The 27,360-nt window shown below is 36.0% G+C and overlaps 1 protein-coding gene across 2 annotated transcripts in view; it reads right to left on the reverse strand.

The window, feature by feature from the left end:
- The window catches only part of LOC111051975 (gamma-aminobutyric acid type B receptor subunit 2), a 186,640-nt gene that overhangs the window by 17,167 nt on the left and 142,113 nt on the right, over positions 1-27,360 (reverse strand). For both annotated transcript variants that reach the window (XM_039428014.1, XM_039428013.1), the window contains one exon: positions 26,952-27,017. In XM_039428014.1, coding sequence (XP_039283948.1) covers positions 26,952-27,017 — 66 coding nt within the window. The remainder of the gene's footprint in view (positions 1-26,951; positions 27,018-27,360) is intronic.

Consider the following 27,360-nt stretch of genomic DNA (forward strand, 5'->3'; position numbering starts at 1 on the left):
TCTGCATTACTGTAAATAATAATGAATCGATAACAACTCCGCATAACATTTTTTTTAATAATATTTATGTTTCCCCTGGAATGTTTGCTTGATATATGAAATGCTAAAAATAATCACAGTAGAATCCACTCCTTGAAATTTATAAATTAACTGTAGAACTTTAATTTAATGCAGACTTGTTAGCGATAGTCATGATCTGTCCACTATCGAGCTGTGTTGGCCGAAGCTGTGCCACTGTGCTGATTTAGGTTTAACACTATCTTATATTATACTCTCCGTGTACTGTTGCATCTCATCTATATTATTTTAAAAATTGTAAAACTCGATTCTTGAGCTTATTTTGATTCTCCCATCTGATAATTGAATACTTCTCATAAAAGAACAGAATTATATCTCCTAATATTTTTTTTTTGGAAATTTCAAGAGAATGATTCTCTTTCACAAGTCATGTTCTTGATTGTTGGATACCGGCACCTGATAATTGTCATTGGAATATTATTCTCCATTCGCGCTATGCTTCAGGAAAGTAGTTGTTCACTAAATGTCAGAACTGTACTCGAGAATCATGGTTGTTGAGAGTTTGAGAGCTATTGAAAATTCATGACGAATCAGTCAGTCTTGACCTCAGTAAAAATAATTATGATCGAAATGAGGACAGCAGTAATTATCAGAACGGAGCGTTTCCAAGTAACTATTATCACCATATTTTCAAGATTGAACAATGAGTACTGTAGCAGTATTCGGCTCTGATTCGAACTTTGAAAGCTAATAGTTGGATTCAAAAGGTTTTGGATTTCTTGTTGTATGAGTTCTCGGGAACTGAAATTTTGTTGAACGTTTTTCTTCTGTCATATTCAGAATGTTCATTCCTATTCCGATGACTTCCATGAAACTGAAGCTTTGCTATAACGTTTCTCTCCTACACATTTATGATTGATTAACTAATTCGATGTTAGTGTGCGACTTATGGATGATACATGAGAAGGGTGAGGGTCGTGTTTCAGTACGATTCCAAGAACGTGTTTGTGAAAGCATGCCTTCTCATGTCGATTTCTAGCTGAGAACGGCTCACGTAAGTCGAAATAACGATGAATTGAATCAGTATTAACTGTGGAGTTCCATTCCCATTGAGCTCCTATAGAGTTGACATTAGGCTGTGCAACAGGGTTCTTGAAAACATTTCTCTTCTGAAATTCTCCAAGTTGTTTCTCGCATCGAATACTATCAACTTTATAGAATAGAATAAGTTTTTACTTTATTCTTTTCTATTATTTTATTTAAGATATATGATTCCTCTAATAGTCCAGTCAATATAGACATAGAAAAGAGGGTGTGCTTGCAATTTATATTGTAGTTCTGATTTTTTAATATATTATTTGAGTACATAAGAGAAGTCCAGAACCAATTTCTTCATGCAAAATTTCCTTGTGCTAGATACAGGTTGGCCCAAAAACCTCGTATTTTCGGCTCATTTTCCAGTTTTCAGCTATTTCTGCCAAATCTCGTAATCGGACAGATAAATTTGCTCCCGCCTTTTTTCTAGATTATGAAGTTCTAAATAGAATGAGATCATTTGGAACTCTCTATCCCCAATGAGTACTGAGTTATGATTTTTCAAAAATGAGTGAAATTTGAAGAAAAAATCAATTCTGATTAATTTTAGTTTCTGATCAACAAGATCAACAATATCTTCCGATTGTTATCACTTAGATGTATAATTCAAGATCCCTCTGGACGTATTTTTGTGCTCTACAATCTGAGATCAGGTAGAGCGCTCTATCTTATATAGATTTCCAGGCACATCTGACAACAATGCTCCTTGTATTGTGAAAAACACCTAATTTTCAGCTTCAACCATCATCACCAACTACATAGTCTTCACATTGATATTTTGCACAATGACATAAGCTCATGAAATTATGTTCTATGAGAATCACCCGTTAGATGCACTTCATTTCAGTATTTCCTAGTGGAGAGGCGCGCTTAAGGACACCTCAAGGATCAAAATTTCAAACACTTATAACTTCTGACACACTGCTCAGATTTCATCGTACTACACTTCTTTCTTCTCGGCTGGTTAAGGCGGTCCATAATATCACACATGATTAAATCATGTGTAAAGGCATTGGGCAATATATTTCTAAACAATTACTGCAACATGAAGAATGATAATCAGTTGCTCAAGCAAGCAAAGTCGCGAAAATTGAGAACATTGAATTCTTAGGCTAGAATAAAATACAGTAAGGATAATATTATAAGCTATGTGCATGTGAATTCACATGCAAGAGAATGCACTTGAATGCTATGTGCATGATAATAAATAAAGTCCAGTTACCCTATCAAATGATTACTTGTTTAATAAGAACCTTTTGTAAATTCTTAGAAATAATTTCGAACATTAATGAGTTATTAGAGAGAGAGCTGAAACCTAGCTGATGGCAGTAAGTTAGTCAACCAACTGCGGCGGCCATCTTGTTTGTATTCTCAGGTCCGGTATTTAGGAGGTCCTGATTGAAGTCTATTCTCAGTATCAGCTGGTTACTCTCTTTGTTTACAAAGAAAGATTACTGTGATTTTCGAAGTTGATAGTTCAGAACACTTCAAAATTTGTTTCAATATCATTTATCAATAGGGAATAATATCAGGGTAATATGAGGGTATATAGCTATTATACACTATTACACTATACACTATTCTCGGCGTTCCCAGCTTCTTGGGCTTGTTGGTCACCACTTAGAACTGTAATTTTCAAAAAGAGTGGTGTGAATGTTGTTTTCAGTACAGTGAGATATGAGTTGGACAAATCATGTGGCTCACTCAATAATTATTGAAGGGCGGAGTGATCTGCGTGAGAAGCAGAGCGATTTACATTTTGTGTCAGCAATTAGCGCAGGTGAAGTTTCTGATCAGCGTTGACCGGTGACCTGTTTCGGGGTCCGTTTGTATTGCTGATTACAATTAGATAGAGATGCAGTGCGCCAGGTCAGGGAACGAGCTAGTGAGCTACGACTGAACAGTGACAGAGAGAGATGAAAACAGAGAGAGAGAGAGAGAGAGAGAGTGTGTGTGAGGGAATGAGCAGACACCACTAATGAAGTGAACTCGGACACAGAACTCGAGTAGTTGTGATGTCGCGAAACGATACCCTTCAAAGCAAGCCCGCTTGAAATTTAGCTGTGCACTGACTCTGTCAGACCAGTGGCTCTTATCGCAATCACCCAGGGCTCAGTTACAGCGATAATGATCAAGCCTAATTGATGAGTTGCCCTGTTAATGAGGATAATGGTGGCTACAAACTTGGAAATCATACATTTCTCTGATCTCAGAGAAACATACAGGACTGCTGATCGTATTTTTGTGACTTTTGCTGATGATCTACGGAAAAGGTTTCAAAACGCGGAAATATCAAAAAACCATTTATGCAATGATTACTATTTTCTTTAGGAGTAATGATTTTTTTCGATAACTAATAGGCTGGTTACTAACGGTTAAACGAGCATGCACATGCACAGTCTTTCCACATTTTTTGTCATTACTGCTGTACTCATAGCAAAACACTTCAAGCAAAATTTTTCGAGGTTAGGCTTTTGTATTCCCAATTTATGTTGTTTAATTTTCTTTGATGCTCTAAATTATTCCTCTATCATTATGAATTGTAATTTTTTAATAGTTTATTTATTGTTATTGATTGTTCATTCTATGTTAGAAGCCGGTGGCTGATCTAGTGTATGTGCATGCTTGTTCAACCGTTAGTGGCCAGCGTAAGAGAGACGAACAGCTGAACAGCTCGCTGAATGCTGAATAGATACTCTCGTGCAGCTCAGTGGCTCTAAACATCAATTCTGAATAATTTATGATACTTATTTAATCACAACTTTTTTCCATTCAAACAGCCTACCTTATACATCATCTAACTATTAGAATAATCGTAATCAGTATACTTTCATAGGCTTCATTAAGTATTATCTCACATTGAAATGAGAACGAAATCGATCGTTTTTTTTGCTTCAGTTGTGAGTTGTGATTATGATGTGGTTGCCTTGACTGAAACATGGCTAGCTGATCGGCACAGCAGCTTAGACTTTTTCCCTCCCAGCTGTAATGTTTTTAGAGCTGATAGGCTGTATGAGGTGACAGGTCAAACTAGAGGAGGAAGTTCTCTGCTGGCTGTGAAAAAGGCCATACCTGCAATTAGGAGATTTGACCTTGAACTGATTCCTGAAGTGGTGTGGATTGAGTTGAGACTATCTGGACAGCATATCTTGGTTGCATGCCACTACATTCCTCCCAGTTTCCAGTTGGATTCATTCAGGACTTATCTGGAGAGACTGAGTGTGATTCTTGTGGAGAAGCCTATGGACTTGTTGGTGTTGGGGGACTTTAATGCGGGTGCGGTGCATTGGGCAAATCATTCGCTTGTGCCTCGTGCCCTTAATCATTCTTTGAGGAGAGCAGAAGTCTTACTACAATTTGTTGAGGGAAACTGCCTGGACCAGTACAACAGAAGTGCAAGCGATGATAGAGTTCTGGATCTGGTACTGAGTAATTTGAAGGATGTACGTGTTTCTCATTCTACTGCACCGTTTGTAGCTCCTGATGTACACCATCCTCTATTTTCTGTGAAAATTGAAGGGTTCAATTCAATTTCGCAATCATCACCCTCTATCATAGGATATTGCTACAGGAAGGTAGACTATAGAATGCTGTATGAGGATATCAGAGACACCAACTGGCATAAAATTATGAATTATGATGATCTGAATGATGCTGCTAAAACTCTGACTGATGTAGTGAAAAGAGCAATGGATAATAAAATTCCAAAGTATAGATCTGTACAAACGGGCTTTCTTTAATGGTTTTCATTCAGATTGATACGGCTAATCAAAGCTGAAATGAAAGCATTCAAGATCTACAAGAGGAGTATCCTTCAGAATGACTACAGAGAATTCTCAGTTCTTGGTGCTCAAGTCAAACGCCAACTACACCATGAAAGAAAATTGATGACTCGTAATACCGAGATATTCTTGCAATCTGATCCAAGAAAGTTTTGGAAGTTTGTCAGACCTGTCCCTCCTCCATAGCTGTTGATGGGAATGTCATATCTAACCCTCATGAAATCACTGAGAATTTTGAGAATTATTTTGTCTCACTCTATCAAAAGCAAACACACATGGTTGCTCACAGCAATTTTAATATTGAGTCAAGCTCATCATCATTAATTTGGAGTTCCCCATGTCCAGGAGGAATCAGTAATTGAGGAGATCAACTTGTTGAACAGCCAATCTTCCCCGAGATCTGATGGAATACCAGCCTTCATTGTTAAAGGAATAATCTGCTTTATCTCCCCCATACTCACTGCTATTATTCGAAGAAGTTTGTTACTGGGAATTTTCCCTGAATCATAGAAGCACTCACTCTGTTGTAGTTCCAATTCTCAAAAAGGCAAGGTCAAATGACATAAAGAATTTCCGTCCTTTCTCAGTCTTGAATTCATTTCCAAAGATAATGGAGAGGATTGTTCACAAGCATATTTACAATAATGTAAAGCTGTAATGTATAGGTGACAATCAAAATGAATTCATGTCGGGTAGATCTACTACCTCAAACCTGGCAAACTTCCTATCATTTTTGGGACCGTGTGTGGAGCATCAGGAGCAGGTGGATGTTATCTATCTAGATTTGGAGAAAACGTTTGATAAAATGCCACACGAGATTCTACTCAGTAAACTGTCCAGTGTTGGATTCAATCAGATGCTTGTCAACTGGACTGCATCATATCTCCAGAACAGGTCATTTCACGTTAGTTTCAGCAGCAGTACTTCGCAGAACATTGTAGCAACTTCAGGGGTTCGACAGGGTTCTAATCTTGGCCCTTTGCTGTTCAATTTGTTCTTGAATGATGTTGTCAGTAATCTTGAATGTGAGGCGTTGATGTATGCTGATGACCTCAAGATATTCAGAAAAATCATGTCCAGAGATGATTCCCTGTCATTACAGAATGATATAAACAACGTCCATAGATGGTCAAAGAAAAATTCAATGCCCATCAATGTGAACAAGACGTTCGTGATGACCTTCTCGAGGAAGACTAATACTACAAGATTGCAGTACAAAGTTTCGGACGTCATTATACAGCGAGTCAGCAGTGTATTGGATCTTGGATTAACATTAGACAGTAAGCTTCTTTTTACGGCGCATGTTAACAACATTGTTTCAAAGGCGAGAAGACAACTAGGCATGTTGAGATGGATAGGGAGGGACTTCCAATACCCTAAAACTGTTACGACTCTTTTCATGTCCCTAGTTCGGTGTCACTTAGAATATGCTTCTGAAATTTGGAATAGAGAAAGAATGATCACAACCGAAAAGATTGAATCCGTTCAAAGGAGATTTGTGCGTCTGATGTTGAAGCGCCTTCAACCAAATATGCAGCATCTATCCTACAGCCAGTTTTGTCGTGAAGTTGACCTGGAAATTCTGGAATGGCGAAGGGAGAAGCTTGATGCTACATTTCTGCACAAATGCCTTCATGGACACCTGAAAGTTGGCAATCATGAAGTTGGAATTGTAGTACCCACACGCAACTTCAGGAACTTCCATAAGTTTCATGCCTATGTGAGAAGTTATACATCGCCTCTTGAAATATGTATCACATTAGGCAACCGTTTGGCCAATAGAATCGACTTCTTTGAACATTCAAATTTATTCAAAAATAAAATAAAATCTCTGCAAGAAGCCAGATAAGAGATTCTTGACACTTTTAATATGATTGATACATTAATTGATCTCCATTGACAGCTGCAATATACAAAGGCTTAAGCCGTTCTATTGTACATAAAATTGCCCATTATTATTATTATTATAAAGGAAAGAGTCGAGTTATACACGTACGGGATAGGACATTCATGAATGACACATTATCAAGTCTCAACTACTGGACTGAATAATTTGAAAATTTTACATATTGATTCTCAATTTACCGAGGATGGTTGAAAACCTAAAAAATATATTTTTTTTTATATCGTTACGATATGAATAAAAATATGTAACCTGAAATTATTTTCATCCTATATTGCTTTGCAATTGCTGGAGGATTGGCTCAATTTGACTGACCAACTATTTCTATTTGTATGGAAGCTCTAAGAGTATAATATATGTTTCAGATTTGTAGTTGATTGGGCGCATCATTCGAAAGTAGTAGGCTAATTAACATTGAATATACATACATAACCCAAAAGCTGTACGTTCAAACCTCGGAATAAAGAATCGATATGATTGAACTCATTATATATGCTGTTCCATAATAAACTGCTATAGGATACTTCATTATAGAAGTTTACTCTGGTTCATACTAGGAACTCGTTCGATAACTGTTTCTTGGATAAGTTAATAATTATTCCACAATGAACGTTGATGATATATACTCCAAGTTGCAGAAGAATGACAAGAGCTCTTCATTGGTTGAAATTTAAAATTGAGTGCCAAGGGACCGTTGAGAGATTAAAGTGATTCTATTATGATAACGTCTCCATTATTCTAATTGCGTTTCACGCAATCATTTTGGTTGAGAAACAAGTAGCGTTAATGACGTGTATAAACGGCGTGCTTGATCGCAGCTACAGTAAGCAGACTATGTGAATACAAATTTGAAAATCTGTCTGGTTTAGCGGCAAAAGAAGTCCCCGAATGCCATCCCATTGAATGGGAAACGAATTTGGGTTGCTGCTGCTTTGTGTTCGGCATTCTCCATTGCTCATCTCCACAGCGAAAATGTATAAACTCGCTGCAAACGCAGATCGAATGAAGAAGTAGTAGCAATGCCGGGCTGACGGGTAATCCGATTTCACACACGAATGTAGTAGCTTATTGACGGATCCAGGCTGGCAATGGATGATGGCCTCATCCAGCAATGATGCTGCTCTGCTTCTTTCTCCCCCAAATCGAACTGAGATCGCCATGGCTGCTTCTCTGATTCAATTAGAGATATCGCGAGCATTGTTTGGCTTGATCAGGTCCAAACGTTTTTTAGTTTTCATTTTCAAACCATCCAATGTTATCATGACCATAGAAGAAATGCGCGGGGAATAGTAGTGATTGTTTAAAACAATCAGAAAAAATAAAATACTTTTTGCAAATAAATTTGAACATGAAAAACTTTCCATGGAGAATTCGAAGGATCATTTGGATTGAACAGTAATTGATGTATTGAAAGGATATTTGAAAATTTTTCCCATAATGGTCTTCAAATAATGAGTTTTTGGGAGACTGAAACCCTATGGCTCATTGATATTCGTTAGGTAGATGCTTGAGAGGTCAGACTTTCAAACCCTCAATATATACATTCTGAAATGAGAAAAATTCATGTAGCAGAGTATTTAAGTAGCTGAGTAATAGAAAAAACATAGCTAATGAATGTAAATTCCCTAAAAGGGAAAATGATATTCGAAACATCCCCCGCACGGATTATTTTTGCTTTGAGAGGAATTCAATCTCAAGGGAGCTGTTATTCACACCTTCACATCAGGATCTTTCCTCTTTCTCCCCTTTTCCTCATCCGCTATCTTATCCTTCCCTCTTTTTACTTTGTTGAAATAATCCTCAGTGATATGAGAGGGAGTCAGGTGTGTTCATCCGTTTACTGATTGAGATATGAAACGCTGATCCGAATATCTTGGAGAGATTTGCGAATAATCAAAGTTTATCAATGCCCAAAGATCATCACACATTCATCGAAATCTCAAATAAAATAGAAAAAATAGTGTGATTATAGATATTGAAATTAATAAGTAATGAAGAATCAATTGCATTTTTGGTTATTAATGCTCATCTGCACAAAATTAAAGTTAGAATATTATGCAAACATTATATATATATATATATATATATATATATATATATATATATATATATATATTACATTTGAGTGTTTCGCGGATGGATATATTATATGTAAAAGAATTAACCGGGTACATCCGTTTGTTTTGACTTACTTGAGTCTGACGTTTCGTCGCCATCGCAGACGACATCTTCTGAGGGTGGCGTCGAGATCCACACTGTGGAGTGTGGATCTCGACGCCACCCTCAGAAGATGTCGTTTGCGATGGCGACGAAACGTCAGACTCAAGTAAGTCAAAACAAACGGATGTACCCGGTTAATTCTTTTACATATATATATATATATATATATATATATATATATATATAATATATATATATATAGCACATAACAGAAGACACTTGAAAAATTGTAATATAAATTAAAACAGGAGACACAAGACAAAAATAGATTGAAAACACTTGGAAACGGAAATTTTTGGAAACTGAGTTTCCTTCCTCAACCGAGCAGTGAGTGGGTAGCCTACAGTTTTCTGCAGGCTACTGTAGGCTAACTGTACCCTTTTTCACTCCATTCGTCTGCACCGCGTAATCTGTGGTCTCTGCTGCTACAATTGACTCTCCGTGCGTACTCTGTGGTCACGATCGTTTGATTTCAAACTGTACCCACTCACTGCTCGGTTGAGGAAGGAAACTCAGTTTCCAAAAATTTCCGTTTCTAATGTAAGTTTTTGAGTGTTTATGACTTGTGTCTCCTGTTTTAATTCATATTACAAACTTTAAAGTGTCTTCTGTTATGTGCTACAAGTGATATATATATATATATATATATATACTAGCTGGCCCGGTGAACTTCGTACCGCCAAATAGTTGATGCATCTCATGACAAACTTCAGCTGGATGCACACAGAAAAGTCATTTTGTTTTTAGACGGGGCGTATAGAATAGAATACATGGGCGGTTATGGAGCAGCACACACTCTTGTCTAATATCAACCGATGGCTGTTGTATGACGCAATGATTATAACAGCTGATTTTTATTTCTGTGTGTGGCCAGCTCACAAATTTTCTCCCATATAAATCACATGTTGTAAACTTTGAAGGACCGCAGGAAAGAGTCCTGAAGTTGGATTATAAATTTGATAGGCCATTAACCTGGTCCTGAACATAACGAACACAACTAAAAAAAATCATCAAATTCGGTGCACACATGAAAAAGTAGTGAATGTCAAAATTGAGTTTCAATATTTTCATTTATATAGATATATAAATCTATCTCGCTTCGCTTGCCGTATCCGTCTAGCCAGGGGGCTCCGCCTCCTAGACCCCCGACTGGATCATCCAAGAATCAGATCAGCAGGCTCGCTTCGCTCGCCTGCATTTTTCATTTGTAGGACGATCATATGTTAGGACGATCCAGTCGAGGGTCCAGACTAAACGTCTGGCTAAACGGATATGGCAAGCGAAGCGAGCCTGACGGCTAGTAATATAATATTCCCAGGAATAGCTCTGATTGAAGTAGCAGTGCCCAATCAATTCTTCCACAATAAATCCATTTCAATCTTCAACTTGGTGTCAACCTAACAAAGTCAACTCAACTTAATGCCAACCCTTAAAATTATTAACTCAGTTACCAGCTAACAACTGTTTCGAAGAGGTACTCTCTCTAGATTATAGTTCCATATTATCATATGCTATGGACATATCAATTTATTATAATTAAGAGATTGGAATAAGAAGAATATACATGCTAAAAGACGAACTTTAACCACCATTAGAGTCGAAATTTTTCCAAATCCGTTCTTAGTGCGCCTCTAAAGGGCCAACTGAACATACCTACCAAATTTGAAAGTTTTTGGTCCGGTAGATTTTTAGTTCTGCGAGTGAGTGAGTCAGTCAGTGAGTGAGTGCCATTTCGCTTTTATATATAGAGATTTTACTGGAGACCCCCTGAGTTGAAGAACTCACTTATGAACTGTTATTTTGATCTCTGAAATCCACAACTTGTAATAACAGAGTTGGTGAGAATAATTATGGAAAAAGCTGAATATATATTTTACATTTATGAAATTACAGTAGTAGGTTCCATGGGAATCCTATTCCAATTGAAGAATAAACTTTTGTCCGCCATCTTGGATCCGTCATATGGAACCAACTTCATTTCGAATCCAGCTTCATTTTGAATCCAACTTCATTTTTCAAATGGGGAGGTGATAAGGTGATACATGATTTCAATACAGAATTTCAAAGGAAAATTATTGGCAAAACCCGAACATCGATATCTCATCGACAACCGTTTCAATGATCTCAACATTTGAAGGTATCAACAAATTATACAAAAATGAAATGAATGAGTATGGTACCTATACATTGGATAATCGAGCATTAGTGAACACAAATAGTTGCTTCTAATCACATTTTAAAACTTTGAACAAGGAAAAAATTGTCATAGCAAGTGCTGTAGTATTAATTACGTGTATGTTACAGAGAGGCATACAGACGTTAACGGGAGCGAGTTAATATAGAACTTATAAATTAATGTTGTGTATTATTCAGCTAAAATCATGTGTCGGCGCATAAAGTCTAACTGTCAGTCTGTGTAAGAACTGCCAAATAATAGCATCAGCTTCTTCAAAGGAAAAATTACAGAAATAGCATGCTAATAATTACAGCTGACTAATAAATGATAAATCAAAACAAATGTTCTTCTTATTCACTTCCAATGTTATTTTTATATCCTGAGAAAGGACGAAGGAGAGAGTCAATTTTGTTGACCAACGAACTTGACCTGTAAAAAGGTTCAAAGAAATCGTGTTCTAAATTTGAAGCTGATTGATCAATTCTCTCTAAAGTTTTTTTTCGAACACACTAACAAGCAGAAAACAACTTTGGGTTCTAGTATAGGGGTATTCACAATGTTGAAGTTAGATTGCTAAGTCGAACTTCTGCTAGTTGCTAATAAGTCTGTGTTATCTCAATGCTATAGTAGTACATTAGAAAAAAAATCTGGTGTGGCGTACTCACAAAACTTTCCTTGCCGTTATGAGAATTGATCACCTGACGCTATAGTGTTCACACGCATCTCAAGTCTACTACTACTTATAAACAAATATCTGAGCCAGCTGGTGACAGGACAATAACGCTGGAGACATACGAGGTCTGCTATCTCTTCATAGTGGATCATTTAATAGAATCAACAGTTGCCAAGTAGTTTGGAATTGGATAATCACATTTTCTCGAATTTCGAGCTTATTTTCAATTTTAGGTGAAAATGTTACATGAAAATAATTGTAGAGATTTTCATGCTCAATCTTTTCCACTCGAATTTTCTTGTTAAAATTGTATATGAAGCCTGATAATTGAGAATCTAAAATCAAACTTTGCATAGATGGGGCGGAGCTCCTGAAATTTTTACAGATATGGGACTTGTTGCAGTTGATAGAGCTTATCAATGACTATTTTAAGTATAAATTTAATCAAAATCGTTTGAAGGGAATCGCGAAAAACCCTGTTTTTGACAACATTTTCTCCATTTCAGCCGCCATCTTGAATTGCATTTGATCGAAATTGTTTGTGTCGGATCCTTATATTGTAAGGACCTTAAGTTCCAAATTTCAAGTCATTCCGTTAATTGGGAGATGAGATATCGTGTACACAGACGCACATACACTCATACACAAACACACAAACACACACACACACACACACACACACACACACACACACACACCACACACACATACAGACCAATACCCAAAAACCACTTTTTTGGACTTAGGGAACCTTGAAACGTATAGAAATTTAGAAATTGGGTTACCTTATTTTTTTTCGGAAAGCGATACTTTCCTTACCTATGGTAATAGGGCAAGGAAAGTAATAACAGACGAGATAGCAGATAGCGCAGGTTTGAGTCCGCTATCTCTAGCTAACTCTGTTAAAACGGCGGCCATATTTGTTTTGGTAATAATTATTTGGTACTAGCTGGCCCGGCGAACTTCGAACCGCCAAATATTTAATGCATCTGATGACAAACTTTAGCTGGATGCACACCTTAGGAGGCCTGATGCGGCATTTTGCATCCAGGTGCTTCTTGCTAATATTGGTTTGAATGGGAGAACTCACACACACTGAATCGGAAAAGGCGTGGAACGGTGTAATAAGGTAATCTCCATAAGATCAACACTTTGTCACCAAGCCGCGCCTCCTCAGGTGTGCTTAGTCTTAGCTTAATCTGATGCACTATATTTTTATGAAAATTATCCAATAATCAGTATTTAATATCTCAATATGGACTTCCTATTTGCTCAGTTAGTTGTACAGCAGTTTGTATTTTTATATAGTTGAATGCAGCTTGCTGGGAAATTGAATGGCATAATTATCTCCTTGCTGCTGATTTTCCCTTGGATATTTTAAATTAAATTTACAGCATTTCGAGTTTCACGACCAAAGTTTAGACGTTGTTCATACCGCGGCATTATTATTAGAATTATAATTTTGTGAATCAGTAGAAAGAAAAGAGAAAAACTACCGACGGCTGTTGGATAACGCAATGATAATAACAGCTGTTTTTTATTTCTGTGTGTGACCAGGTCACAAATCTTCTCCCGTAAGAATTACATGTAAACTTCGAAGGACCTTTTAGGAAAGAGTCCTGAAGTCGGATCATGATTTTGATAGGCCATTAACCTGCTCCTGAACATAACAAACACAACTAAAAAAAATCATCAAATTCAGTGCACACATAAAAAAGTTATTGAATGTCAAAATTTTGAGGCTCTATTTCTATCTATATAGATGATAAAAGTGAGACTATAAACTTCGAGTTACACAAATTATCTGCTTGGACCGCTATTGCAGTTAGCTAATAGCAAATGGTTTTAGATGGGGCGTTCACAATCCAGAGTCACGATCAAATAGCACTTTAGCTGGCTAAAACAACATTGTGAATATCCCTAATATATTATAATCGGTATGATCTTTACAAAATTAGCATTATTTTTCATTCTCCAATTCCCTATGATCTTTGAGTTAGATCGAAATATAACATACAATTCATAAAAAATTAAGAAATTAATAAGAGTAATACTTGCGCAAGTAAAATTAGTATTAAAGGTATTTTATTGAAAGAAAAATATAGATCAATACATTTTCAGAAAATTCTATTGAATCAAAGAAGTACAAAATCTAGGCTATTAAAACATATGCATATGATATTTAATTTTTGCAATACAATTTGCAATAGTTTGTTATAAATCTAATTCATTAGATGAATGGCTCTACCTATTCCGTCAGGTGCCGAATCTTGCACCCTGAGATAAAAAATATATTCGATATAAAGAAATCTACTAAGTACTAGCGATTTTAATATATATATATTTGGATTATTAGTGGCTAATTTATCAAGCTGATCTTAAAGTACATATTTTTAATTGAGTTGTCCAAGTCGACAAGTATTAGCAAGCGCATATCGCAGCTGCATGCAAAAGAATGCATATGATTTTTAGATAAATGCACATGGTAATGATTCGTGCCATAAATCTAGAATATAAAGTTTAGCCTGTGATATTTTACTGATTTCAATTATTGTTCTATTTTTATATTATATTTTTTATCGCTCTTTATATATTTTTTGCCTCGATCTATTTTTTGCATTATTTGTTTAATATATGTATGAAATGTTTATGGTGTGCAATTTATTTTTTATTCCTCAACACTATAGTATAAGTATCATATTTATATACATTTATTTTTATTGAATCACAAGAGATATAGGAGAAGCCCATACCTAGGCCTATAAAGATTTTTTAAGACTGAATCCTATTAGAAAACCACGACCTAATTATATGATTATATCAAAATCTCATGCTTTACCGACTGATGCCAAGCAGGAGGCTAATCGTTATTTAAATATGAAGAATAACGTCAGAGAAACATGCCGTACCAACGTGGGACTGATGATGAGAGCCAAGCTCATTGAATAATTATTTGAAATTAAGTCAATAACCATATTGAAAATTATAGATAACTTATACGAGTTTTGAGGAAAACTGGCGAAGTGAAATTTGTATTACTTTTTGGGGAATCAATAGCTTTAAATAAGAGAAATTATATGTTTTAAAGAAAATTTTATATTATTAGTACTGTAAAAAATACATGTTTACAGAGAGAGATTATATTTTATAAGCCTAAACTGCTATTACTTTCTAGTCAAAAATATATTATGTGTTTAGCCGGTTGGAAAATAAGTCACAGCCTGTAAACTAGCCAAGAATAAATTAAAACAAAACATTGGGGGTGCTAGAGCATTATAAAAAACTTAAGTATAAATACCTTGTCGTATGAGTATCCAAACACTTTGCACATCACTGTTTCACTGTAAGTCCCGGTTTGTGTCTCTTTTTTAAGCATTTTCGCTTATCATTTATCACTTTTTAATTAGCATTTATCATATTTGACATAATGAATCACACTCCCGCAAACTCTGAAGTTTCATATATGTACGGCGGTTGCACAGATCCCACTTTGTCGACTCCAAGCACATCAAACCCCACCATGGTAGATGCCAATACGCCACGAGAAAGGGAACCAGGAAGCGTCGGGTCGATAGTCTTCGATCCACCAGGTCTGCAACCTCTATCATCCACTCGAATCGACGCCGCTGACACACCATTGAATCAACGGATAGCAGAGATCAACTTTGAAGGGGGCGAGGAGCAGCCTGCAGAACCCGCATCGCCAGAGGCCGAGTCACACCTGGGCAAACAAAGTATATTTTCAGTCACAGAGTTAGATCCGCTTCAAAAGGTAATAATGGAACAAACTAGCAGTACTTCTAATATTATGTTACAAAACACAATGGATAATATGATGCAGGAGATTAAAAAAGAGATTGCTGCAGTAAAAGAGGAAAATAGACAAACAGTGGAACAGGGCATGAAGGAGACCACAGGCGCTATAAAATCAGTAGAACGACTGTTGGATAATATTGAGGCTAAAGTAGAGAATCATAGGGAAGAATTAAAAGCAATGATAACTCTACAGAAAGAAAGTCAGGATAAAGTTACGGCAGGATTATCGGAAAGGTTGGATACGGTTACCTGTGAGCTCAACGAAAGGATAGATAACCTAACCACACAAATCACTACACCCATTCAGGATATAACAAATAACATTAAGGCCGATTGCCACCAAGAAATCCACAAACAAATTACCGTCGCCAATCAAACCTTAACAACTACAGTTGACAAAAATATTAACAGTATTAAAGAAATACAAAATAAACAGATTAATATGTCCACAAAAATGAACCAACTGCAAGGTAGCATCAATCAAAATACAGAAACCTGTAAAGCTTTAAACGGAACTCTATTAATTCAAAAATCCACTCTGACTCAATTAAATCAAGAAATAAACGCAAATAAAATTACACATAATAGTCAATGGCAGATAACACAGGAAAAAATAACAGCATAAGAAAATCATATTCAACAACGACCTCAAGGGATTTAAACAGACAACCTCAACGTACATAGTATATTACAAGGACTGGGAAAATTTGATAATACTGATCGCCATTTGCAACCTCAACCATTCATTGATCAGATAAAATTAGTACAAACTCTTGCACCTACCTCGTGGAATTTTTGGCGTCTTCGTTTGACTAGTTTATTGATTGGCGAACCCCTGATGTTCTTTCGGAGTAGAGCCCATGAATTTACATCATTGGATGAGTTTGTAGCTGTCTTCCTGGAACAGTATTGGAGCAGAAGTAAACAGTTGGACGTGCTAGCGGACATTATATCATGCGATTTCAACCCTAACTTAGACGGTGCATGTACCACTTTCGTCACTGCCCTACAGTTTAAAAATTCTCAATTGAGCGAGCCCATTAATGAATCGGCATTAGCAAGTATTATTTTAAAGAAGCTACCGTATCAAGTTAGAATGGCACTCGCCACACAACCCATTACTGATTGCAAACAGCTGATAAATCATTTATATGGCATACAGTCTGTGATGGCAATATCAAACCACCGTTCAGACCAGAGATACGCACAAAATCAACATAACTCAAAATTTAGTCAGTATAACAGCCAAAATTATGAACCGGTATCATATGATCGCTACCGATCTGCTCCTCAATTTGAACGCCGCTATGAGCACAGGCAAAATGGTAACTGGAATAATGAAAAATTTCAAAATCGCACAACCAACCACTATGCCCAGAAGAGCAATCGTAAGAATCACTATGATGGCCGTGATCGATTAAACTCAAATAATAATCACACACAGAACAATTACAACAGAAATTATAAACCGCCACCTCAACAAATAAGTACAAATTACACATTAGCACATGCAATAGGATTGAATCAACAAAAAACCCGGAACCCAGCACCCAACGACCCGCCACCAGATATACAGAAAACTACAGCTAATAAACCATGACTATATGATACCCCCGATACAGCAAGCACAAGCTCAAGTGAAACAAACCAAGAAAAGCAGGATATTTCAACATCATACACCACATTCAGAAATGATTTACCGGAGACTTTGTTAGAAGAAACGGAAAAAGAAAGCAGGCTACCGGATATCCAAATGCAAGCGTATATCGATATCGAAATATATGGAATGAAGGTTCAAGCATTAGTAGATAGTGGTTCACAATGTAGCCTCATACAAACAGACATATTTCAACGTCTGAAAGAAAAAACAAAATTAGCTACTCTACCGTTAACCAACGTATATGTATCAGGTATCAGTCCAGGACGGCGAATACATATAACTACTCAATGTTTACTGGAAATAAATCTTCAACGACAACGATTCGCATATACATTTCTTGTATTACCTGTTTCCGGTCCGCACATAATAATAGGTACAGATTTTCTACAACACTTCCAGGCCTGTTTAAATTTCCAAACCTCGAAATTTCATGCATTTACCGAAACCGAAGCATACGAAGTTATAGTACCCCTTGATCTGAAGAAACGCACTGAAGGAATCGCTGAGGTACATTTCGCTCACTACATGGAAGGCGTGCCGAGGGAGTGGGGTATCCACGGAATGGAAAATGCTATGGAGTGTATGGAGGTATTAAGCCTAACAACTAAGGACCGAGCACCGTCAAGAGCCGACTCTAGTACCGAAGAATTGTTAGAGATACTGATAAACAGAATTCATCAACGTACCGATTGGCACCCTGACACTAGACAGGAAATAATTCAAGTATTCCGCAAAAATGCAGACGTTTTTTCCGAACAACCTGGCCTAGCTACTCACTTCAAATGTTCACTCAACGTTAAACCACACGACACGTATTACCGCAAATCATACCCCATACCTTTCACCTATCGATCCGCCGCCATAGCAGAAATATCTCGCATGGAACAACTAGGAATTATAGAAGAATCCACAGCACCCTATAGTTTGCCGATTGTGTGTGTAGCCAAAAAGGATGGAACAGTGAGACTATGTCTGGATGCTCGCGCCTTGAACCGCATATTGGATGATGACCGAGAAGGACCAGACCAAATTGAACAAGTTATGCAAACTTTCCATGGCAAGACCATATATTCAACGGTAGATTTGAGCGCAGGATATTGGCAAGTCCAAGTAGCACCGGAATCGCGCGATTATTTATCCTTCCTGTTTAATGGACGCAATTATAGGTTCACTCGTTTAGCGTTTGGATTAAGAAATGCTATGGCTATATTCATACGATGTTTGAGACAGGCGCTAGGAGACGATATCAGAGACTACTGTACATTATACGTGGACGATGGATTAATAGCCTCACAGAATATACGTGAACATTGCCAGCATTTAGATATAGTATTTGATAGATTGATAAATTGCGGATTGAAACTCAAACTATCTAAGTGTGAATTTTTTGCGAGAGAGGTGAAATATCTAGGACACATAATCACACCTACTGGCATATCACAGGACCCGGACAAATTATTAGCCATCAGACAATTTCCATCACCAACCAACCGTAAACAATTACAAAAGTTTATTGGATTTTTACAATTCTACCGCCGTTTTAATAAACAAATGTCACACTACACTGCTCAACTCAGTCATATACTGTCTAGTACCAAGCCTTGGATTTGGACTAACAAAGAAGAGATCATATTCCAGCAACTAAAAGAAGCTTTCCTAAATTCCGTCGTGTTGAAACACCCTAACCTAAAGAAACCTTTTTTCTTGAATGTCGATGCATCAGATTACGCGATAGGCGCAGAGATTTTCCAAGAAGATGAGCAAGGAGAGAAAGGAGTGTTAGCATTTTTTAGTAAGACACTCAACCCAGCCCAGCGTCGTTATTCTGTGACCGAAAAAGAGTTGTTGAGTATTGTGGAAGTATGTATTAAGTACCGGACATTGTTACTCGGCAATAAGATATTTATCAATACCGACCACAAAGCCTTAACATTTTTCAAAACAGCCAAATTGAATCACAACCGCTTATCTAGATGGTTTCTTGCGCTTCAAGAATACGATATCGAATTGACCCATCTGCCAGGAAAGAAAAATCAGACCGCCGACTTTCTATCCAGGGAAATAGACGCTACATATTGTCAAGATACCAACCTGAGATGTTTCGCCGTAAAGAGTGGAGAAAGCATACCATATCCTCCCAACATCCAACCACGAATTCATACTGCCATGTTAACACCTGAAAGAATCCGTATCGCCCAATATGAAGACCCAAGACTGTCCCGGATCCGCGAACTGATGGAAGAAGGAGCTGCCGAACCGCCCGACTACCTGCGACAGTATACCCGCTACAAAGGATTTATGTTCCACCGACCGGCTAAAAATACTTACGACTGGCGCCTAATCATCCCCGCTAATATGGAAACAGATTTGATAAAAGAAGCTCACGAACGCATTGGACATTTTGGAACTACGAAGACCCTCCACCTACTAAAAGAAAGCTGTTATTTTAAAAGCATGCATAAAAAAGTGGCCAAAATAGTGAAAACTTGCGATATATGCCAGAAAGCCAAATACCCGCGATACCATATCAGGGGTGAAATGAATCCCATTCTCCCCAGCGCACCATTGGAATTGATATCAGCGGATATATATGGTCCATTGCCCATGGCGCAATACGGAAAAAAAATACATATTCGTGCTTACATGTGTTTTTTCAAAATATACCATGCTATTTCCCATAGGTAAATTGACCGGAGAAGTTTTGGCCCGATGCATAACAGAAAGATGGACAAGTGAAGTAGGAAAGCCCAAACGAGTCCTATCCGACAACGCAACCTATTTTTGTAGCAAGCAGTGGAAAGAAATACTTCACCTGGCTAATATTAAATGGTCGAGGACATCTCTTTACAGCCGCAGCGCTAATCCGGTAGAGCGACGTATGGCAGAGATCTCTCGTTTTATGCGGACGTACTGTAATGGAAAACACCAACAATGGGTTAGATATATACCATTTTTAGAAGAATGTTATAATAATAGCCTAAATGAAAGCACCGGTCATACGCCTTACGAAATCATATTCGGTAAAAGGAACAATACATTTATCGAAAAATTAATTGATTTTCCAAGCTCAGAAGTGAATAAGTTAACAAACCCTAATATCCATCATCTAGTAAGGTTAAAGCTAGAGCAGAAGGCAAATAGCAGAAAGAGATTCCACGACCGAGCATATAAAATATTTTCATATAACGTTGGAGATGAAGTTTTAGTAAAGAGCCACAGGTTATCAAATGCTTTGGAGAAAGTAACTCGCAAATTCTTTTTAATTTATTCAGGGCCATTCACGATAGTAGCCATATCGCAGCATAACACAGTTCAGTTACAAGAGAGTGAGAACACGCACATTGTTTGGTGGGAAAATGTAGCCAATATTAAACCATATCACAGAATTTGAAATAAATATGATAAGAAATCAAGGAAAACATTATTATCAAACCGATTACTGACCTTCCTTAATAAATTTAATCTTGGCATAGAACCGCATGGCAACAATCCAGTGTTTTAATTCCTTCCAACCGTTAGAAGCCTGCAACAAGAAAAAGATTAATTTTTAATTATGTAATTAAATTAGCTACATCCACTAAAAAAGGACACAAGCGGGGATAGTATGTTTAAAAATTGTTAATTACCTTTGAAAGGAAAAAATGCAGCATTTAGGTTAGTTATGAAATTCGACAGCAAATTCTGATGTAACATGTAGCAGTATGAAACGTAGAACCAGTGACCAGCTGGGCAAGGCCACCTGAATCAAATATGTAATGTCTGTAAACATATGATTATGAAAAAGTATGGTAACCCCAAAATTGTTATTTATTATTGTTATTTATTATTGTTATTTATTATATTTATCAATGTCGGTATATTTATTCATATATTTTTATATTTATTACCTTTAGTTATGCCACGTTTGTTACCTGAAAAAACCTAAAGTGAATGCAAGCTACCAAAAAACCAAAGAGCCATTAGCAAAAGAAAAGTATTGTACCTGATGTATAGAAAATTATTTATATTAAGACCTAAGAAATACTATAAGATATAAGCCCAGAAGTTTTGTGAATCAAAATTATTGTCTGAAAGGAATCAATTGTGGGAATCATGAAATGTGTGTAGTTAGGTTGGCGACCCTGCGAGCGGCGATTTCAAAAATTACTATGTTTAAGTGTTGTCAGGAGGAGTGCGTTTAGAAGTTTATATTTATGATATTTTATGTGTGTTGAGGAGGAGAATTTGTTATTGTATTTGATAAAGGTATAAAGGAGATGCAGCAAATATGTCTGCGAACTGTGATAGAAGTATGAGAGTATAATTTATAAATAAAGTATAGTATATATCAATGTATTGAAGGGTGGGTTTTCATTAAAAACATTGTGATTCTCAAATATTTTGAATTCAAACCCAGGGGCGCGTGTAAAGTATCGAATTTGGGTAGATAAAAATCCCTACACGAAATAGTAATAGGTCTGAAAATAAAGTAACTGGCTAATATCGCCAAATAGATAATAACTAAGATTAGATAGCCTCAGCTTGTTCTGGCTAAATGGTACAAAAACCTAAAAAGGATTTGAAGGAATTTTATTGCTCATAAATAGATTATTATATAAAATATTTGAAGATTGAGGTTAGGTACATGTATTCACGGATTGGTGACCTAGAGATCGATCAAATCGAGAAAACGTAGAATCTGACCAAAACCCCTTGGCAGAGCTCTATTGCAATCAAATAGTGTGCAATGTGAAAAAACACCTGATCACGTGGCTAATTATTAGGTAGCATGGAATTAATATTAATGTATAGAATATTAGCTAGCATGTAAAGAGCATAACAAATAAACCAAATAAAAATAATTAATGTATTCAGGAAATAAGAGGTACCAGGCGCATGAATACCGAATAAAATTTGCATGCACCAATAGTAAAACGGCAGTTAATAGGCGGCAACTGTAGGCCAATTCAAAAATATTTCTATATATTTATATAAATGTACTGGATTTTGTGTTAAAACTTTGTATAGTCTATGTTATCGATATGGCTCGAAAGCAAAGAAATTATTAATCGTACAATCTAAGTAATATTTTGATATTTTTTGTAAGATCTATTTGAACCTAAATGGCGGAGGACTAAGATATTCAAATTTTATGCTAATTTGAAAGTCGGAAATAAGATTTGTAAAATTGAGAAAGGAGAACCAGCACTCGCCAACCAAATGCCACCAGGAGAGGACCCCAAATATTTTAGAGCGTAGTACCTTGCTAATGATTTTGTAAAAGTTAAAGTTAAATTAAATTATTAAATTTCTTAAAGGACTTCGTGATGCTATTCTACAGCAGAAGTCATTTTCATTTTTAAATAAATTTATAATCCCTTGGAAGAGACGATTCCGGCTACCATATTCCCGGACCACATGGAGTTGGATCGACATCGGCGGCTTATAAGAAGATTTTCGACACGTGAGTGATAAATATTGAATTAGTGATGGGCGCCCTAGTGCTTCGAATTAATCTGAATGATCAAAGCTAGCTCTCCGAAAGGGTTTTTATTATAAATTAAGAAATTAATAAGAGTAATACTTGCGCAAGTAAAATTAGTATTAAAGGTATTTTATTGAAAGAAAAATATAGATCAATACATTTTCAGAAAATTCTATTGAATCAAAGAAGTACAAAATCTAGGCTATTAAAAAATATGCATATGATATTTAATTTTTGCAATACAATTTGCGATAGTTTGTTATAAATCTAATTCATTAGATGAATGGCTCTACCTATTCCGTCAGGTGCCGAATCTTGCACCCTGAGATAAAAAATATATATTCGATATAAAGAAATCTACTAAGTACTAGCGATTTTAATATATATATATATTTGGATTATTAGTGGCTAATTTATCAAGCTGATCTTAAAGTACATATTTTTTAATTGAGTTGTCCAAGTCGACAAGTATTAGCAAGCGCATATCGCAGCTGCATGCAAAAGAATGCATATGATTTTTAGATAAATGCACATGGTAATGATTCGTGCCATAAATCTAGAATATAAAGTTTAGCCTGTGATATTTTACTGATTTCAATTATTGTTCTATTTTTATATTATATTTTTTATCGCTCTTTATATATTTTTTGCCTCGATCTATTTTTTGCATTATTTGTTTAATATATGTATGAAATGTTTATGGTGTGCAATTTATTTTTATTCCTCAACACTATAGTATAAGTATCATATTTATATATATTTATTTTTATTGAATCACAAGAGTTATAGGAGAAGCCCATACCTAGGCCTATAAAGATTTTTTAAGACTGAATCCTATTAGAAAACCACGACCTAATTATATGATTATATCAAAATCTCATGCTTTACCGACTGATGCCAAGCAGGAGGCTAATCGTTATTTAAATATAAAGAATAACGTCAGAGTATGTTCAGTTGGCCCTTTAGAGGCGCACTAAGAAATATTTTGGCAATATTTTAACTCTAAGGGTTGTTTTTAAGGGTTTAAAGTACGTCTTTTAGCATGTATATTCTTCTTCTCCCAATCTCTTAATTATAATTGAAATTTCCATATCATATGTTACTATAGAACTATAATCTAGATAGAGTACCTCTTCGAAACAGTTGTTAACTGGCAACTAAATTAATAATTTTGTCAGGTTGGTATTAAGTTGAGTTGACTTTGTTAGGTTGGCACCAAGTTGAAGATTTAAATGCATTTATCGCGGAAAAATTGATTGGGCACTGCTACTTCAATCCTGGGAATATTATATTACTAGCCGTCAGGCTCGCTTCGCTCGCCATATCCGTTTAGCCAGACGTTTAGTCTGGACCCCCGACTGGATTGTCCTAACATGATAAAAATGCAGGCGAGCGAAGCGAGCCTGCTAATCTCATTTTTGGACGATCCAGTCGGGGGTCCAGGGGGCGGAGCCCCCTGGCTAGACGTATATGGCGAGCGAAGCGAGCCTGACGGCTAGTTTATCTATATAGATGATAAAAGTGAGACTATAAACTTCGAGTTACACAAATTATCTGCTTGGACCGCTATTGCAGTTAGCTAATAGCAAATGGTTTTAGATGGGGCGTTCACAATCCAGAGTCACGATCAAATAGCACTTTAGCTGGCCAAAACAACATTGTGAATATCCCTAATATATTTTAATCGGTATGATCTTTACAAAATTAGCATTATTTTTCATTCTCCAATTCCCTATGATCTTTGAGTTAGATCGAAATATAACATACAATTCATAAAAAATCCGTATAGAAAGTAAACTCTAGAAAGTAAGAACTTTGTCATTCTGGATTTTTTTCAATACAAAGGATTTTCAAAGGGGAGTAGCGTTGTTTCATGGTGTATTGAAAAAAAATATACATACTCGAACAAAGAAAATATCACAAGAGCCCATGAAATCACCATCGTATCGCATCCGTGCTTTTTGAAATCGTTAATTTTTCTTCTCGGAAGTATTTGATCAATACTCGCTGCTTATTGAAGCGTCCTAACTTTCCATGGAACACAAATTCCCTGCCATTCTAAGGAGAAGCGTGAACAAAAACTGACCAGAGCTGGGTTTTTTGTGAGGCAATTTTTCGGCGAGAGGTAGAAAACGAATGGTGTTTGTCCTAGCATTCCACTTGGGGAGATTCAAACTCTTTCTCAATAAAACTCTTCCTCACACCCTCTCTCTCACCCACACGTACTTTTCTCTTTTTCTCTCAGTTTCATGCAACTGGTATTTCAAATCTCCAATAAAGGTAAGAGGAAGAAGTCATTGCTTGCCAAGCATTGTAATATGTCACTTTTGGTCCTAAAGGAAATCACGAGCCTGTGTGGATTGGTGCGTGCGCGTGTGGGTGGCGGTGTTGTATTACAAGTGTGTGAAGGTTCCAAGCCGAAGTTCCCTAAGCACCAGCGAGATATTCATTCAGTATTCCTTTGTTGCCGACGCAGAATTGATATGCATTAATAAAGTTCTTGTATGCCACATTATTCTTGAACTTGCTCTGCAATAGCAACAGGCACCTGTTATGTTCATCATAATCATGGAATCAGTTCAAAATGAATATTTAATTCTAATACTTCCGAAAATGAAGCATTAAAATATTTGGATTTTATTAGAATACTACTCATTGTCAAAACTAAAATTACACAAATACCAATTTATTATCCAATCAAATAATAGAATATTCAAGATGATATAGAATCCTCTTCTCCGCAATAGTAAACTCGTAATTTTTGAACATGACGATAATCAGAGGATAAATGAAATTCATGGATTTCACACGTTAGAACATATTTTTAAGGAATGAGTAGAAGCTCAATAGTACAATAGTACTTCTTGAACACCAAGTTCATTAGGAAATGGATAAACAAATGTTTATCGCAAAACATGTTAAAACATGGTTAATTTCAGGTTTTTGTCGAATAAATAGACCAATCTTGAAGACCATTTAACTTAATATGTAGTTTCTCTGTCTGACTTCACGCTTGCATTCATCCATCCGATGAGAGCTAAGTTGAGAGCATAGAGCATCCCAATATTCCGTTCCTCTTCCGAATTTCTTCTCCTCTCATCGCAATTGATAAGATCCAATTTGAGGGTGAATTGAACCCTAAAGGACTTTCCATCCTTTCTGCCATTGTATTGGGATGCAATTTCCCAAGCTTTGTATGAGATGATACTGACCAGCCAAAGGATTCTGAAATTGTTCGACGAACGATAATAATTCAATGAATAGGAGAAAAATTGTGGTGAAGAAGAAGAGGGAGCAAACTATAAGGTCACCGTTGAAATACGACTGAGAAATGTCATTGTATGAACGTTATATTTTTCGTTTTGTGGTAGTCTCATAATAGTAGTATTGCATCGCAATATGGAAGGATCTGGTCTAATTCCCGATTTACTCTTTCATGCGCTGTAAGAAGATAATAGGTTGAGAACAGAAATAATAAGAAGTGAAGGGAATGGGAGAATGGACAAGATGTGTGGTGTCCCAGATGAACCACCCTCTTTTTTCTCATAAGACAGGGCGAAGAAATAGAATGGATAATATTTTTGTGATAACTTCTTCGACATTGTTATATTTGGGCTTGGTTGCACAGAAGCCTGTTATATTTCAATCATGATTAAATTTCACAAAAACCAGTGAGAGGAGCCTTCTTTCCTAAAACGCCTTCACTGATTGGTTCTCGTTCTGACATTCAATCATGATCGACATTTAACGGGATTCTGTGCAATCATGCCTCAATCTTTAAGTGAGGAAATGGATAATGCATTTCTATCGAGGGTATGTCTATCAACTTTGATCAGTAGAGAAATATATATATATATATCTATATATATATATATATATATATATATATATATATATATATATATATATTATATATATATATATACATAGAAAGTAACTGTTGATCTAATGAAAGTCTATTTATAATATTCCTGAATCAAAAAATATATTTTTCAGTTTGAAATTATTCTTACAAAACATTTCCTGTGAGGTTATTATAGTTTAAATAGTATAGACATTCAGATAGAATAACAACTATTGAATTAGAATAAATTATTGTAATTCAATTATCAGAGTTATTGTAGTGTGGTATGATGGAACTCACCTCACAGAATATTTTTGGAGCAACTTTGGAAGAAAAACTGCCAATGATTATCCTAGTATCCAAATCCTGAAATACATTCCACCATCAGTTTACAAAAAGTTCATTCGCATCAGGTAAAATTATTAGAATTTATTTGAAAAATATATTTTTATCATTCATTAATCTAGTCATGGCTGCACTATTTCACAAGCCTATAATAGAAAAGACCAGCTTTATATTCTTATTGGAACATAATATTATGAATTCACAATACAAAATATAATACAACAAATGGAGATATATTTTTTATGAAATGAAAAATATTTCATCTCGTTTATTGTTGTGATGTTGTAAATTCATTCAATGAAACTTCTACACACATTAATGGAGTTCTGCGCTCCATCAATCAATAATATACCAGGTACTAGTT

The sequence above is a fragment of the Nilaparvata lugens genome, chromosome 5 (assembly GCF_014356525.2).
Source record: "Nilaparvata lugens isolate BPH chromosome 5, ASM1435652v1, whole genome shotgun sequence".
NCBI lineage: Eukaryota > Metazoa > Arthropoda > Insecta > Hemiptera > Delphacidae > Nilaparvata > Nilaparvata lugens.